This window comes from Tribolium castaneum, chromosome 5, assembly GCF_031307605.1.
Source record: "Tribolium castaneum strain GA2 chromosome 5, icTriCast1.1, whole genome shotgun sequence".
Lineage (NCBI taxonomy): Eukaryota > Metazoa > Arthropoda > Insecta > Coleoptera > Tenebrionidae > Tribolium > Tribolium castaneum.
Genome location: NC_087398.1, coordinates 9,281,520 through 9,295,032, shown reverse-complemented (window position 1 = coordinate 9,295,032; position 13,513 = coordinate 9,281,520). Strand labels below are relative to the sequence as shown.

The following is a 13,513-nucleotide window of genomic DNA, read 5'->3' as shown; positions in this document are numbered from 1 at the left end:
CGAAACGAGTAAACAAGTGCTGGAAGAAAAAAAATTACTTCTAATTCTTCTCTATTTCTGAAGGAAATCAAATTGTTTCCACTTTTTTTTTACCTAATCATCATTTGAGCGGAGAATTTCTCCTGAAAACTTATAAATAGTTGCTTCGACATTATTTTCAAAAGTAATCGAAATATTTTTTAAGTGCTTTCACTACAGGAATGAAAAACGAAAGAGATTAAAGAGCAGACCAAAGAATGAAAGCGTGCTCACAAATCGTTTGGATTATCGTGGCGTAAGCTAAGTACTTATCAATAGAAAACACCTCGGAAAAGACAAATAATATTTTTTTATTTTTGGGAAATTACGAGTAAATCATATATGAACCATATAACATCCAAACTGGAGAGAAAGAAAATACGCTTACTACAAGGAACTTTGTTTAAAGTACCACATTTAGCTTTAGCATTAATATTTTAAACTTATTTACAAAAAATTGGTGGAGACTTGTTTATAGCTGCAGATAACAAAGTAACCCGATAGATATTAGTAAAATGCGAGGTAAAAACAATACAATTTAATAAAAAAGTTCCTTCAAAGGTTGGATTTTGTTATTCAAAGCTCCTGTTATTTTACATACATACATAGTACATTTACATACTCGTATGATGTACAAGTACAACGAGTATATTACGTATCTGTAAACCGTTTAGATTTCATATACTTTGTAAAGAAAACAATAAATTGTTTATGTTTGATGCTTTAAGTTATTTATACACGATAATTATCTATCTAATTTAGAAATACCATGTGTAGTACGTTTTAAATTTGTTGATTGAAAAAGTCAGAAATCACATTTTAAAAGATTTAACAAAAAGTCGAGAAGCTGTGTAGGTTCATCTTCAGTTATCACTATTTAAATAGGCCAGGTACAAATACGGAAGTATCACTTATTTGCGATGAATCATTGTTACAATAATTCTAATCAAGTGATAACAAACTTCAAAGAGCTGCGTGGTTGGGGGGAGGGGACCTGATCACGCATCCTTCACAAGCTCAATATAAATTTTGCGCAACAATAGATTATCCACTGCACTATAAGCCAGAATATAAAGTTCGAATGTTTCGATAACCAAAAGCACGAAGCGTACATGCTGTAGTATTTGTCGAATTTTCACGCAATTGATTAGTTTATTTCATTAAAATCACTTAAACCCTATCCTGTAATGAATCAGATACAGGGAGCTTGAAATCCTATCACGTGAAAAACAAGTGAGATGATAAATTATTACATGTTTTCGACCTTTATCAGGTTATGATTTTTAGTGCCTATTAATAGACTCTTCAAAAACAAAAAGCCTAAATGGATTAATAACATCGTAAAAAGTATTAATTTTTTTGAGAAAAATAATTAAGCACATGATCACAAATTTAATACCTATGTTAATAAACCGAATCTCCCATTCGAAATCGAGATCATAGAAATTTTCTAATAATTAGTTGTAGCGTGCATTAGGTACAAAAAATTGTTTTGATCCCCCTAGTGCTGTATTTTTCCAAAATATGTAGTTACCTCTCAAATTTGTTCAGAGGAGTGGCAAAATGATTAGTTTTCTTTTGTTACACAACGTAGGAAAATTTCAATTATGTAAAATAATATTCAATAATAAATTAGGTGTGTTCGGATGTTTCGCGGTCATCTCTGGGTGTTGCAAACCACAGTTGTTACACATATCCAATAAGCTATTAATATATTACTAAACTATTAAAGACAAACTCACAAGAAATTACTTAAAAATACCGATAATGTATTTTTAGAAAATTTATTACAGACATGTGGTGCGAATATCGATGTTTTTTAACTGGTCGAAGTGTATGTATAAGGTGTACAATATTTAAAGTTAGCACTTCGTTAGCATCGTTTAACACTAGATAAATAACAAAAAGATTTAACATCTGTATTTTCACATAGGTAATGTACACTGTCGAAGCAATTTTCGAAAACAAAACCATAAATATGACCTAGTTTCTAAGTGTTTCTACTCTTAGGATGTGAATAAAATTGTTATTAATCATCATCAAAGTGACAGACTGTTGAAATAGACAAAAAACATAATAAAACGAAACACAATAGATTTCATCTTTGACCGGGGGGACAAAAATTAATAAATTACTCACTACTATTCATTGAAATTTTTAAGATAAAAAATTTCCTTTGCAAACGCAAAAATATAGATGCGTTTTAGATTAAGAAACTAGCTCAAATGGAAAATTTCCAGCGACAAGATAACACAAAAAAAACAGTAAAAATGTTGTTATATGTATTTTCGTAATAATCTTTAAATATACAAGACACAAAAGCACATAATAAGCAAAAGAAAAATAATGGGTGGGGGGTAGATGTATTCAAACATTTCTTTCTTTAATTTTACTTGTGATTCCTGTATCATAAATAATAAATAAACTACGAAAAAACTGGAAAAGCCTTATTAAAAGCATACTATGATCACTAGTAAATTAATTGGATTCCATTATATTATCCTTGAGTTGGAGACAAAGCGCAAACATTTATTTATAACCGTAAAAAACTTGAAACATTTTAATATTAGGATGGTTAATAACATAGTTTTCAAATGTCATCTTTGTGTTTTTATATTTTTAAACTGTATAATGGGAAATTCCATTCTAAGGAAAAGCTGACAGAGTTTATTTAATACATACGTGGTGTTTCTGATTATCTGTCAATGTGGATTTAAAATAAAACTACAAGGGCATTATTTCGTCCTCAAATAGCTAAAACAACTACTTTCCTCTTACAATTACTCGACCAATTATTTACAACTTCATAAACTTTCTGTCGAGCTTTCGTAAGAAATTGAAAATAATTAAATAATAATTTTAACTATTAATCTGTATCTATGTATAAATATGTACTTATTAAACTTGGGTGTGAAAAACTTATGTTTTTGAATTTCGTCTCGAGCTTTTCAAAAATATTCCTAGTGTTTTTTTCATTTTTTTTTCATTATGTTCACGTAAATAAATTCAATTCAACGTTGTTTCTTACATACTCATTCGTCACTATGAGTTACCTGTAAGTACCTATGTATTTACATTTTTATAATGTAAATATTTGCACACTTATTTCAAACTTTCAGTATGTTATTTAATAAACAAATATTTGTTAAAGAGATTAGTTCACAAAGGTTTTATTTAATTTTTCCATTTTCTTCCATTTTGTACCAGTGTCTTCCAAGTGAACTATAAAATAATAAACAACGTAACATCCACGTAAGTTGTTTGTTCATTTGTTCAGATTTTTTTCTCAAATTAATTTTGATGCGATTTACAATATGACGATTGATGAGCAAAAGCTGATTGTGACCATGGAAACCAAATAATTTAACACCATTATCAATCGCACGAAATTGGAAAAACTCAGGGATAATAAACCGAGGGATAAACTGAATGAGCTTCTGTTTTGGTGTTAGTTTTCTTTGGGAATAACTAAGAAACACGTTAAAATTTTGTTTAATTTTTACGCAAAAATTTCCTTTTGAACTATAAATAAATAATAGTATATTCAACTGTGTGTTAGAATTGTCTCAACTTTATGCGAGATAAACATGGTATACACCCCATTATTTACAATAATAAGTACATCACAAAGCACACACATATTTAATTGGCGCCCAACAACAGTGCATGATTTTACTGCGTGATTCACTTGCGGCACTTAATAAAAAACGTCAAAATTTAAGGTTTCTCGCTAAATTTAGACCTCCACAATTTGAGGATTCTGCTATGAGAAAAATCTACGGCACTATTCGGTTCAGTGACGCATGTTTTCACGCTTTCACCGAATGCATGTATCCTCGAAGTTATTTACAAGAAGATGTAACAGATAAAAAGAAAGAAACATCAGTTTATCTCGTCGTTATTACAACAATTCTCACGCCCATGTGTCATGTTCAGAGGGACTAATTAAAAATAAACAGAAAAATGTGGATTCATTGAACTTTTCATTGTACAGGATGTCTTCGAGGCGTACCGGCGAGGAATGGCGAGTGAAAGCCATTGTCTCGTGTGATAATAAATTTCTGTGTATTTCCGTGGATACAAATTGCTTTCGAATTACACTCACACCATAGGATTGTTTGCACTTGTTATGTTCGGAGGAATCATCACGCGATCAAGTGATTGGTTTTATGTATTTCATTTTTACCACAGCAAACACCTCGGATTAAAAATCTGATAAAGTTATCTTTCCGTAAATGTTTACACCTACTTACAGCAAATTTTTAAACACAAAACGATTAATAGACCGGCAAAACTTGAGTTATGGGAAGTGCTGACGTAGTCGGATAACCAAACTAGATGAGCTAATTCAATAAAAAGGAAATTTAACATTATCTACTTAAACCGTTAATGTTACATACAATCTCAGTTTCGATTTTGTGCTTGGAAACATTTGTTTAGTCACGTATACAGTAACTAATGATCTATCTAATTACGACAATAACTGTAATGACTTTTTTCATTTAATTATGTAAAGGAACTCATAGTTTTTCCATTACCATAAAATGTAAATTCTATATAAATATTCGCTTTTTTACCTGAAAAAATACTTTCAGTTCTGTTACCGACTGAAACAATCATTTTGAATCTTTGGATATTTGCTATTATTTCAAAATTATTACAACTTTCATATTGCAATTATGTTAGATTTTGGAGAAAGTTCTAATAGAAGAGTGTAAACAAAAAAATCGGATGTCAACAAACACCTGTGCTATTATGTATGTGGATGTGCCTTACATAAGATCATAAGAAGTGTTAGTTAAAATTTTCCAAGTCAAATAACATAAGGTTAAAGGATCCTGTAAAGCTCGTAAATCTCGTATTCACGCTCCAGCTAAAAAATCTATAACAATTAATATTCGAAAAAACAAATATTTTGTTTTTTTCGCCATTGTATTCAATTTTGCGAACCTGACGGATCCCTGACCACGCATTATAAAAATATTCTCAATGACTTCACCATTTCTGTATCTGACCTTACACCAAGATATTTAAAATGAGTCTATCGTGTCTCTTTAATTTTTAAATAGACTGGGTTCACATATTTATAACAGAATTTAATGACTGCGGGATTAAGATCAATGACTTCGCAGTTCCACAGTTTATTGTATAATGAATGAAACAATGCAAAAAGTGAAGGAAAAACTGCATGAACCGATCTGTTTTCAGGCGGAACACGTAAACAGTAGCTTTCTAGTTGACTTTTGACCTGGACAGGACCTTGGGATAAAATTATCTGGCTGGCGTGGTGCGTTCCAAGCCCCCGAACACGCCTTTTCCGAACCTTTGGCGTACGGAGGCGTCTTATCCTTGTGCACGCGTCACCCAGATCGAACTTTGCTCATCTCCACGCTTTCAAAGCGTGCTTTTGACGTCACACAAAGCTGCATTCGAGCCAGGTTAGGGGCCTGTCAGTGACATGGGGAAACGTTTACTTTGGCTGATAACAGAAAAGGTGTAGCAAACACAGTCTTCAATAAAAAACATCGATTATTCTATTCCTGTATAAATAAGCCTTCGAAACGATACGACTTTCAAACATAGTAAACAGGCGCTTCTGGGGCTATTTTTAATCGTCGAATAAAATCCAACTGAAACTCACTTACGTTCCAAAGTACAGAATGTTATTTTCGTAAGCGAGGAGTCTCCCAAACAAAAAGTTCGACTTTGAATTGCTTTAAATGATCCGATGTTAAGTAACATCAGCGGCGTATTCCCCACACTGTACCAAAAAAAAAAAAAACTAATGACCACACTACGGAATTTTATTTGTAATCTTCTTATTTAAAATGTAATTTTGACCAAAATTAAAAAAAGCTCGGAAATGTGAAAATGCACCACAAAATTTTGAGTTGTCTTCGTTGTTGAAAACACTGACCGCCTCATAAAATAATTAAATAAAATAAATAGCAAAAAAATTTCCGTTTATCGCCAAGTCAAGTCTGCGCAAATGTACGTATGTAATTTTTATACCACAGTAAATAGTTCATAAAATTCATAAAACGCATAAACACAATAATTAAGTTCAATAAATTACTAAAATATCTACCCAATTAATGTTTTTTTTTCATAAAGTAGTTGTTTAATCTAGTTTAAAAAGGAAAATACAACTTATTCGATTAGTCTCGATATTAACGAGACGAGATTTTCCTAAAGCAACCTTTAATGGTTCATCTAAATGTTATAGAAAGTTTCCCCGCCCGAAAATAAAATAAAACGAAAAGATGTAATAACGTAAACTTATTACATCAGTGAATTAAGAGCATAATAGGTGTGTAGTGCAACTAGTGGCATTTATGTATTCTTGCGTATATCAAGGAGGAGTGGTTCGCGATGACCCTTTTTATCAAGGGCACACACACCCTTAGGAGTCAACCAAGTTTCTGCACAGTTTTTAGAGTAAAATGTTGTAATTTCAGACTTGTATCTGAGTGCCCTCTTGTTTTGAATCATTACTTATTAAGCGAAAATATGTGTATGCACAATAACTAATTTAGTAATTTATCACAAACAGTAATTAGGTATTGATAAATGCTAACAATTTTAGATTGTTTGATGCAGTGATTTAATTTTGCGCACACTGATTGACCTACTTCCAAACCAATTTAATGGGAAACCAAACAATAACACGATTTGGGACAAGTTTATCGCACCAGATTGAGATGAAAAAATGATTTGTTTGCATTATGTTTTTTTAATTGCAGTTTTTTTTATTCCATGGAAAGGATAGTCTATAAGGACTAAAGATGGTACAGGTTCAGTGTTTATGGTTTTTTTTTAATACATTCAAACGAAAACCCACGCTATACTAATTTGTAAAAAAATCAAAATCTCATGAAAAGCCTCAAAGTTCTACTAAATAAAGTAAAAGTGGGTCACTAATTATAATTTTAAATAGATAAGTAATTTTTAATAATTAGATATTTCCTTTAAAATCTTTTCTTAAAATCTAAACAAAGAAAAAATTATAAAAGATGTATGTGTGAAATGTAAACCGTAAGTCCACTTTCAATTTCTAGTCAAATGTTGGTTACCAGTATTGATTTATTATTATTATTAAAAATGATGTGGGAGTTCGGCTGAATGAAAAGTTCTTAACAATATCCATCAGAGCCAAATTTTTTTTACTTTTTTTTGATTAATCAGAATTGGTAATACTTATACGGAAGAATGTCGTAGTTATAAAAACTGTAAACAAACAAAAAAATAGCAATAATGTAAAAAATTACGTCAGAATTTTTTTTTCTAGTTTATTTATATTTTTGTGAAAGACATTACCTGTTATATATGATGCAAATCCCAGCATAATTAGGTCATACATGTTGGAAATGTAAACAACTCCCACAACCCAGTAAATATAGAGGCCTAGTTGTTAGTTTAAATCGCTCTAAATCCTGATTTTAATTTAAATACTAAATTCTACTACATAATTTCACACAAAACACTAAATAAATAGCTTAAAATCACAAAAATTGAATTTATTTGAAGTTAGACAACCATCCATTCCTATAAGTAAGTTTTATTCAATTTTGAATAGCTTTACAAATGTTTGATAAATATTTTGAAACGAGCTACCTAATGGGGAATGACGAATAAAGAAGTCTTTTATATTAATAATGCCGTAATAATATTTTTGATGCTGTTTAAAAAAATAAGATTTTTGCAATCAGGGTTGTTTAAAAATAAATCAAAGAAAACATCATTGAAAATTCAACAACTTTATTTCTGTGTTTATTATACAGACTAAAAATATATGTATCTAAAGAAGCACGACTGGGGCCTTAAGTGTTGATGCACATTGAGCAAAAAAACCTAATGAAAACAAAAACATTATTAAAATAAAAATCAATTTTAAAGATATATCTAGTTTATGGAGTACATAATAAAAAATCACAAAAATACAGTGGTTATTAAATACACAAATTGCATCACCATTATAAGGCTAGCTTAAAGCTACGTACGTTATAATAAAATATATTCCACTTTTTTCAACACGAAGGTAATTAATCTTTAAACATTATCAATAACAAGCCACTTTTCATGCAATTGCTCGACTTGCTGATTAACGATGGGATGTCGAAGCCTCATTCTGACTTCTAGTTTGCCTCCAATTTTTTTCCTTCCTTCCAACAACTACAAACACCATCATTTAACAAAGCTTAAAAGTAAAATGCACAACTTACATCAAAACTATCGTGCAATTCACACTGAGTTTCCAGTGGTTGTAATTTGACTGTGGCAGTACCAATTAACGTATCTCCACGAAAGAAACCGCTGAAACAACAAGCAAAGTCGCTAGCGCACCAGCAGCTAGCACACCCCATACATGGCACCCTCAACTTTGAGCAACAATATCATTTAATCCCACCACCAACATAAAAAGCAGACAGTTTCGCTCAAGTCACAATTTTAAAAATATTTATTGCATTCCTTGAGAAACAAAAACTAGCAGCTATTGTATCAGACACAGCGAGTGAATGACGATGTTGCTGGATAAAAAAACAACATACAGAGTGATCCACACAACGACGATGCTGGCGAACGATTAATGAAAACTTTTTTTTTAATGGTTGTTCACTCTGTAGAAAATAGTGACATATCTTGAAAACACAAACTTTTAACAGAACAGTAATAAAAGAACCAAAAAATTAAACGATTCCAAAGTTTCTTTACGCAAAAATCTCGTATAGTTTTAACGGAAATGGTTCATTTTACAAAAAAATTTATTTCAATTAAATTTATTAATATAAATTTCTTTGTATATTTGTGTTAGAATCCAAGTTTTCCGTAAATTGTTGTTGCCCACGGACCACGCAATTTTTTTACTAACGCTATTGATTATTTATTAGTAAACACCAGTCATAAAAACACTTCCTATTTTTAGCAAAGTAAATTCACACGCATAAAATATTATGTTGCGTCGTATTAATTATGACACGCAGACCTTTGAATGAATGATGTAACCGAACAAGTTATGACGTTAGAACCACTGGAGCATTTTATAAGCAGATGTAAACAAAATCATTTATTCAGAATACTCGATAAAAGTTTAAACATCAAGTAATAGCCAATAAACCAACTCATGGACAACGGGAAATCACGATGTTATTATTTCAAAACAACGAAATAACAAAATTATAGCACAAGAACCTGATGATTATAAAAAAGAGGAAAAAATAAATCTATGAGAAGTCGAAAGCCATTCAAAAATTTTGTAATTAGAAATTACATTGCTCAAAAGTAGTTGCCTCTGAATGAGTGTGCACAAGAAGTACACGAAAAAGCACAAATAAAAAGCTCAAATCGCACTTGAATTTACTGTTGGAAGTGGATTTTTCAAGCAAAATTAAAACGAAAATAACACTCACCCCTTAGAGTAAACCTCAAACTTGACAGACTGCCTTTTGAACACCCTCTGGCAGACTCTTGCATTTCTTTGTATGGGTATTGTGTAAGTGGCGTTGTATTCCGGACTGTTTGTGTCTTTGACAGTGGCTGTTCTTTGACTAAACGGTTCATCCTAATAGTACATCACATGTACACACATATATAAAAATTGTGGGACAATACCTTACCTGAGGATATGGAAAATCAAACTTAACATACGTATCAATCTCTTTCGGATTACTGCAAGTGTAGCTTATCCCTCTAACAATGGTTAATTCTAGATCGTTTTCGCCCAATTCCGTGAAACTTTTCACGATTGAAAAATCTCTATTCTCGTAATGGAATTTCGGAACCCCCGCACCTGGAGTCCTCCGTGCTAATCTCACAATATCCAAATCTTTCGTAACGTTTAAGGCCAATCTTTCAAAACGATTTGTCCCAGCGACATCACCAAGGGCTTTATGGTGGTCACGGGTACTCAGACACATTTTCAACTGTTTAGTTAATTGGTTTTCAAGTCTCGCAATGACGTCCGTGTTGGAGTTATCATCTTCGCTACACTCGTCAGCCATCACCATTTCGTATCTTCAAAATTTAAAGATTATTATTAAGGAGACACTAAACTTAAAAAGTAATTACTCGTTGTCTAATTGTGACTTGGCAGAGGGCGATACCGGCAAAGTGGATAAATCCACCGGAAGACCACAGCTCGCTGCATCAATAAGGGGGTCAAAACCTTTCGCAGTTCTTAGGTACTCCTTGGCTTGATCTATTTCGCCCTTTCGTTTGGCGGCAAGCGCCGCTTCTTTGAACTGTTTCTGTTTTGCGAGAAGAAGAACCAATTGCTTGTCGGCTCGTGAATTTGGAACATGATTTCCTGGAAGTGACACACTAAGTTTTAAACTCATTTCTTATATGAGTTTGCAGCCATTCCAGAAATAATGCACCCTGACACCGAAATTTTCAAAATAATTTTATTAATGTTAAGTTTCTTTTAAAATACACGATTCGGTTTATATTTGATATATTGTGTAACAAGAGTTTTTACATAATATGTCTTTTAGGCGATAACATAAAATACCAACGTACTAGAACTGTTGAATATATTTTAAAGAGTATTTTTCTAATTTCTGGTTGTTTAGAAAACGGTAAGTAAATTAATTAATAATATTAATTTTTTATCTTTATAACTTTTGCTGTCCCGTCTGTAATCGCAAACATACAATGTTGTTCTTATTTCTTACATTGTTAAACAAAACCAAGGATTTTTAAATTACACTATCTAATTTTAATATTGTTGAAGTCTTTAATAATGTCAATAAATTTATTTTTTATTTATTAGAGCTATTTTCACACACAAGATTTTTTTGTCCAATCCGTCATGTGTAAACAAAAAGTAAATCAATCAGAAGTTGTTGCACATTACCTTACTTCGATTTTGTGGTTTCAAAAGTTACAGTATTCCATCTTTTACTTCAAAAATAATTATTGGAATTAGTGCCTTTTAAATTAGCAGAAATACCAACCCAACTATTTAACAATAAAATCTAAAGTCTTTTTGTGTCCAGTTCGTTATCAATTTGTATTTTTTTATTTTATTATTTGTATTTGCATTTATTTTACACTGACTAATGTTAACATTAAAAATATTTGAGCAGTTAAAAATTTTCAATGTCTGCAAAAATAAATTTTTATTGCTGCTAAAAGTAAATTCAAATTTTTTTTTTGTTTTTTCTTACCTGAAATTCTCGTCGATTGTGAAGTGGAGGGCTGTGTTTTTGGAGATGTTTTAGGTCTGGGCGGTTGCTCCGGTGCAGCGGGTGTAGGTTTCGGAGCTTCACTTCCCGGAACCGGAATCGGGGCATAGCCTGGAGGAGTCGGTAACTCGTCAACAGGAATCGGCTTCCCCGCTTTATGCGCCTTGATGGCTTGCTCATACTGTTTCACAATCCGACCCATTCGTCTGGCTTTACTCGCATTGCCTTGTTCCTTGGCCGACTCTTCTTGTTTCTTATACACGGCCAGTCGTTGTTCTAAAGCTTCCTCAACTGACGAAGCTGTTATCAGCGTTTCGTCAGCCTCGGGTTCGTCACTCTGAGGAACGCTATCATTCTGGGTTTTATTTTCTTCGACTTTTTCGACCGGCTCTTGGGGCGGTCCTGGCATGCGAGATAAGTCGACTGGTTGGCCGCTTTGGGCCGCTGCGATGACCGTTTCAAACTGTTTGGCTATTTTTATGTAACTAATGGCAGTGGCGTTATCGCCTGATTTTTTGGCTTTGAGGGCGGCAATTTTGTATTGATTTTTTCGTTCCGTAAGCAAGTGGATTAGTTGGGGGTCTACTTGGGGTGTTTCTTCAGGGGTTTTTTCGGGTTCTGGTTCAGGTTCGGGGTCAGATTGTACAGGAACTGGAGGAGCAGCCCTTGAGGGCTGCGGCGGCGAATCGGTTGTGTCGTCGGTGGCTGGGGGTTTTTTCACTCCAGTGCTAACTTCGGGAGGAATGTCGTCGTTGTTAATGGGTCGGCCGGCGTTCGCTTGTTTTATTAAGTCCTTGAGGGTTTTCAAGCCTCTGCCAAATCGTCTTGCCCTGCTTGATTCACCGGCAGCTTTAGCGTTTTTTTCTGCTTCTTCGTACATTTTTAATCGGTCATTTAAAAGCTTCACTATGTCGCTGGACCCCTCAGGTGACCTTGCCGGCGATGGTTGATCCTCCTCTTCTTTTTCGGGTGTGTCTCCTAAGAATCATTATTATACGTACAGTGTGGTCTGTCTCTTTTACTAAGGAATGAGTTCTGTACTATTTACACACAAAGCAGTGATATAGTACGTCCTCACGAAACTGACCTATTCAATAATAACGCGTTCAAAGAGCAAATCTTTTCGGTGATTTTATAACGAAATTTTTTAGCACAAAAACAATAAATAATTATAATTTGTGGCAATTGTGATGATTTTTCACTAAAATTTTGACTTAGGTCCTTTAAAAAAACAAGGTTCATTAACCCTTAGATATCATTAAATTATTGAATGAGTCCAAAAATTCGAAGTGATTGGTTCCTTACTTCATCATGATGGCCGACCTTAAATGGACCAATCACATCCAAAAATATAATTCTTCAATGAACAAAAAAAATTGAAGTGATTGGTGTTGTCCGTAATTTTAATGGCCGACATCAAAGGGGCCAATCAAAATGTTTACAAATTTTACAACAATCTTACGTTAATTCATAACATGATGAGTCTTTGGATTCTACACCCCTCCCCACCCCATTGAAAACGGTATTTGTTGACAGTAATTCAATATAAATTAATCATTTATGAAGTGGAATTCTTCGCGTTACTCAACATGATTTACTGTGTAAATTATTTTACCCGCAATGTTGCTTAGCTCATTTAAGAGTTCTGGATCATCGTCATCCCCTGACAGCTCCTCGTCTGAAGGTATATCCTTCATACTTTCAGCAACCATTGCGTCTAAATCCGCATCAGGAACCTTCTTCCTTGGGGGACGTTTGGGTTTGCCGCCGCCCCCTTGAGTCAACGCCGCCAATTCGGCTTCCAAATCACTATCATTCTCATTGTCGAGACCACCGTCCATTAGCCCCCCGTCTAGGTTAAAATCAGCTGATACATCAAACAACCCATACTGGAAAAATGATGTCAAGACATGGAAAACTACAAACAAAGCGAAATACCTGTGACAAATTCCTCCCGGAATGGTCCCGCTTTGTTTTCTCGCTTTTCTTAGCCCCAAACATTGTTGAATTCACGCAATAACGCAAAACTGTTACCAAGGTTAGAACCCACACAAATTGCTGTGAATGTGTTTATGAGATAGTGGCTTCACATTACAATCGTTTTGAACTTAATTTGTTAAAATTGTTCGTTGAATTCGTAAATGACTCAACCACTCAACTGGACGTCACTTCTTTCGATTTTATTGGTTAACATTTGAAAATTTTTAATTAATGTACAGTTCTACCAACAGTTAGTTTGTTTTGCTCACGGGTTTTACGTTCTGCTGATATGTGGGACACCAATTTTTATTAATTCTTAATATTATTATACA

The 13,513-nt window shown here is 33.1% G+C and overlaps 1 protein-coding gene and 1 long non-coding RNA gene across 3 annotated transcripts; one reads left to right on the top strand and one right to left on the bottom strand.

The window, feature by feature from the left end:
• The first annotated feature begins 2,927 nt into the window (after positions 1-2,927).
• Positions 2,928-5,553, top strand: LOC135266319 (uncharacterized). The gene is made up of 2 exons (XR_010334276.1): positions 2,928-3,270; positions 5,227-5,553. It is a non-coding gene; the product is annotated as an uncharacterized LOC135266319 (long non-coding RNA).
• Positions 5,554-7,759: 2,206 nt separating this feature from the next.
• Positions 7,760-13,411, bottom strand: l(2)gd1 (lethal (2) giant discs 1). Of its 2 annotated transcripts, none has more exons than XM_008195038.3 (8): positions 13,140-13,411; positions 12,817-13,090; positions 11,184-12,179; positions 10,084-10,321; positions 9,633-10,029; positions 9,426-9,577; positions 8,241-8,367; positions 7,760-8,190 (listed from the first exon to the last, which is right to left on the bottom strand). In XM_008195038.3, exons 1-8 carry the CDS (start codon positions 13,200-13,202, stop codon positions 8,068-8,070), a joined length of 2,370 nt encoding a protein of 789 aa, XP_008193260.1. In that variant the 5' UTR covers positions 13,203-13,411; the 3' UTR covers positions 7,760-8,067. The 2 variants fall into 2 exon arrangements, with proteins under 2 accessions (XP_008193260.1, XP_008193261.1); XM_008195039.3 differs by having other exon boundaries at positions 8,241-8,331; positions 13,140-13,410.
• Between the last annotated feature and the right edge of the window lie 102 nt (positions 13,412-13,513).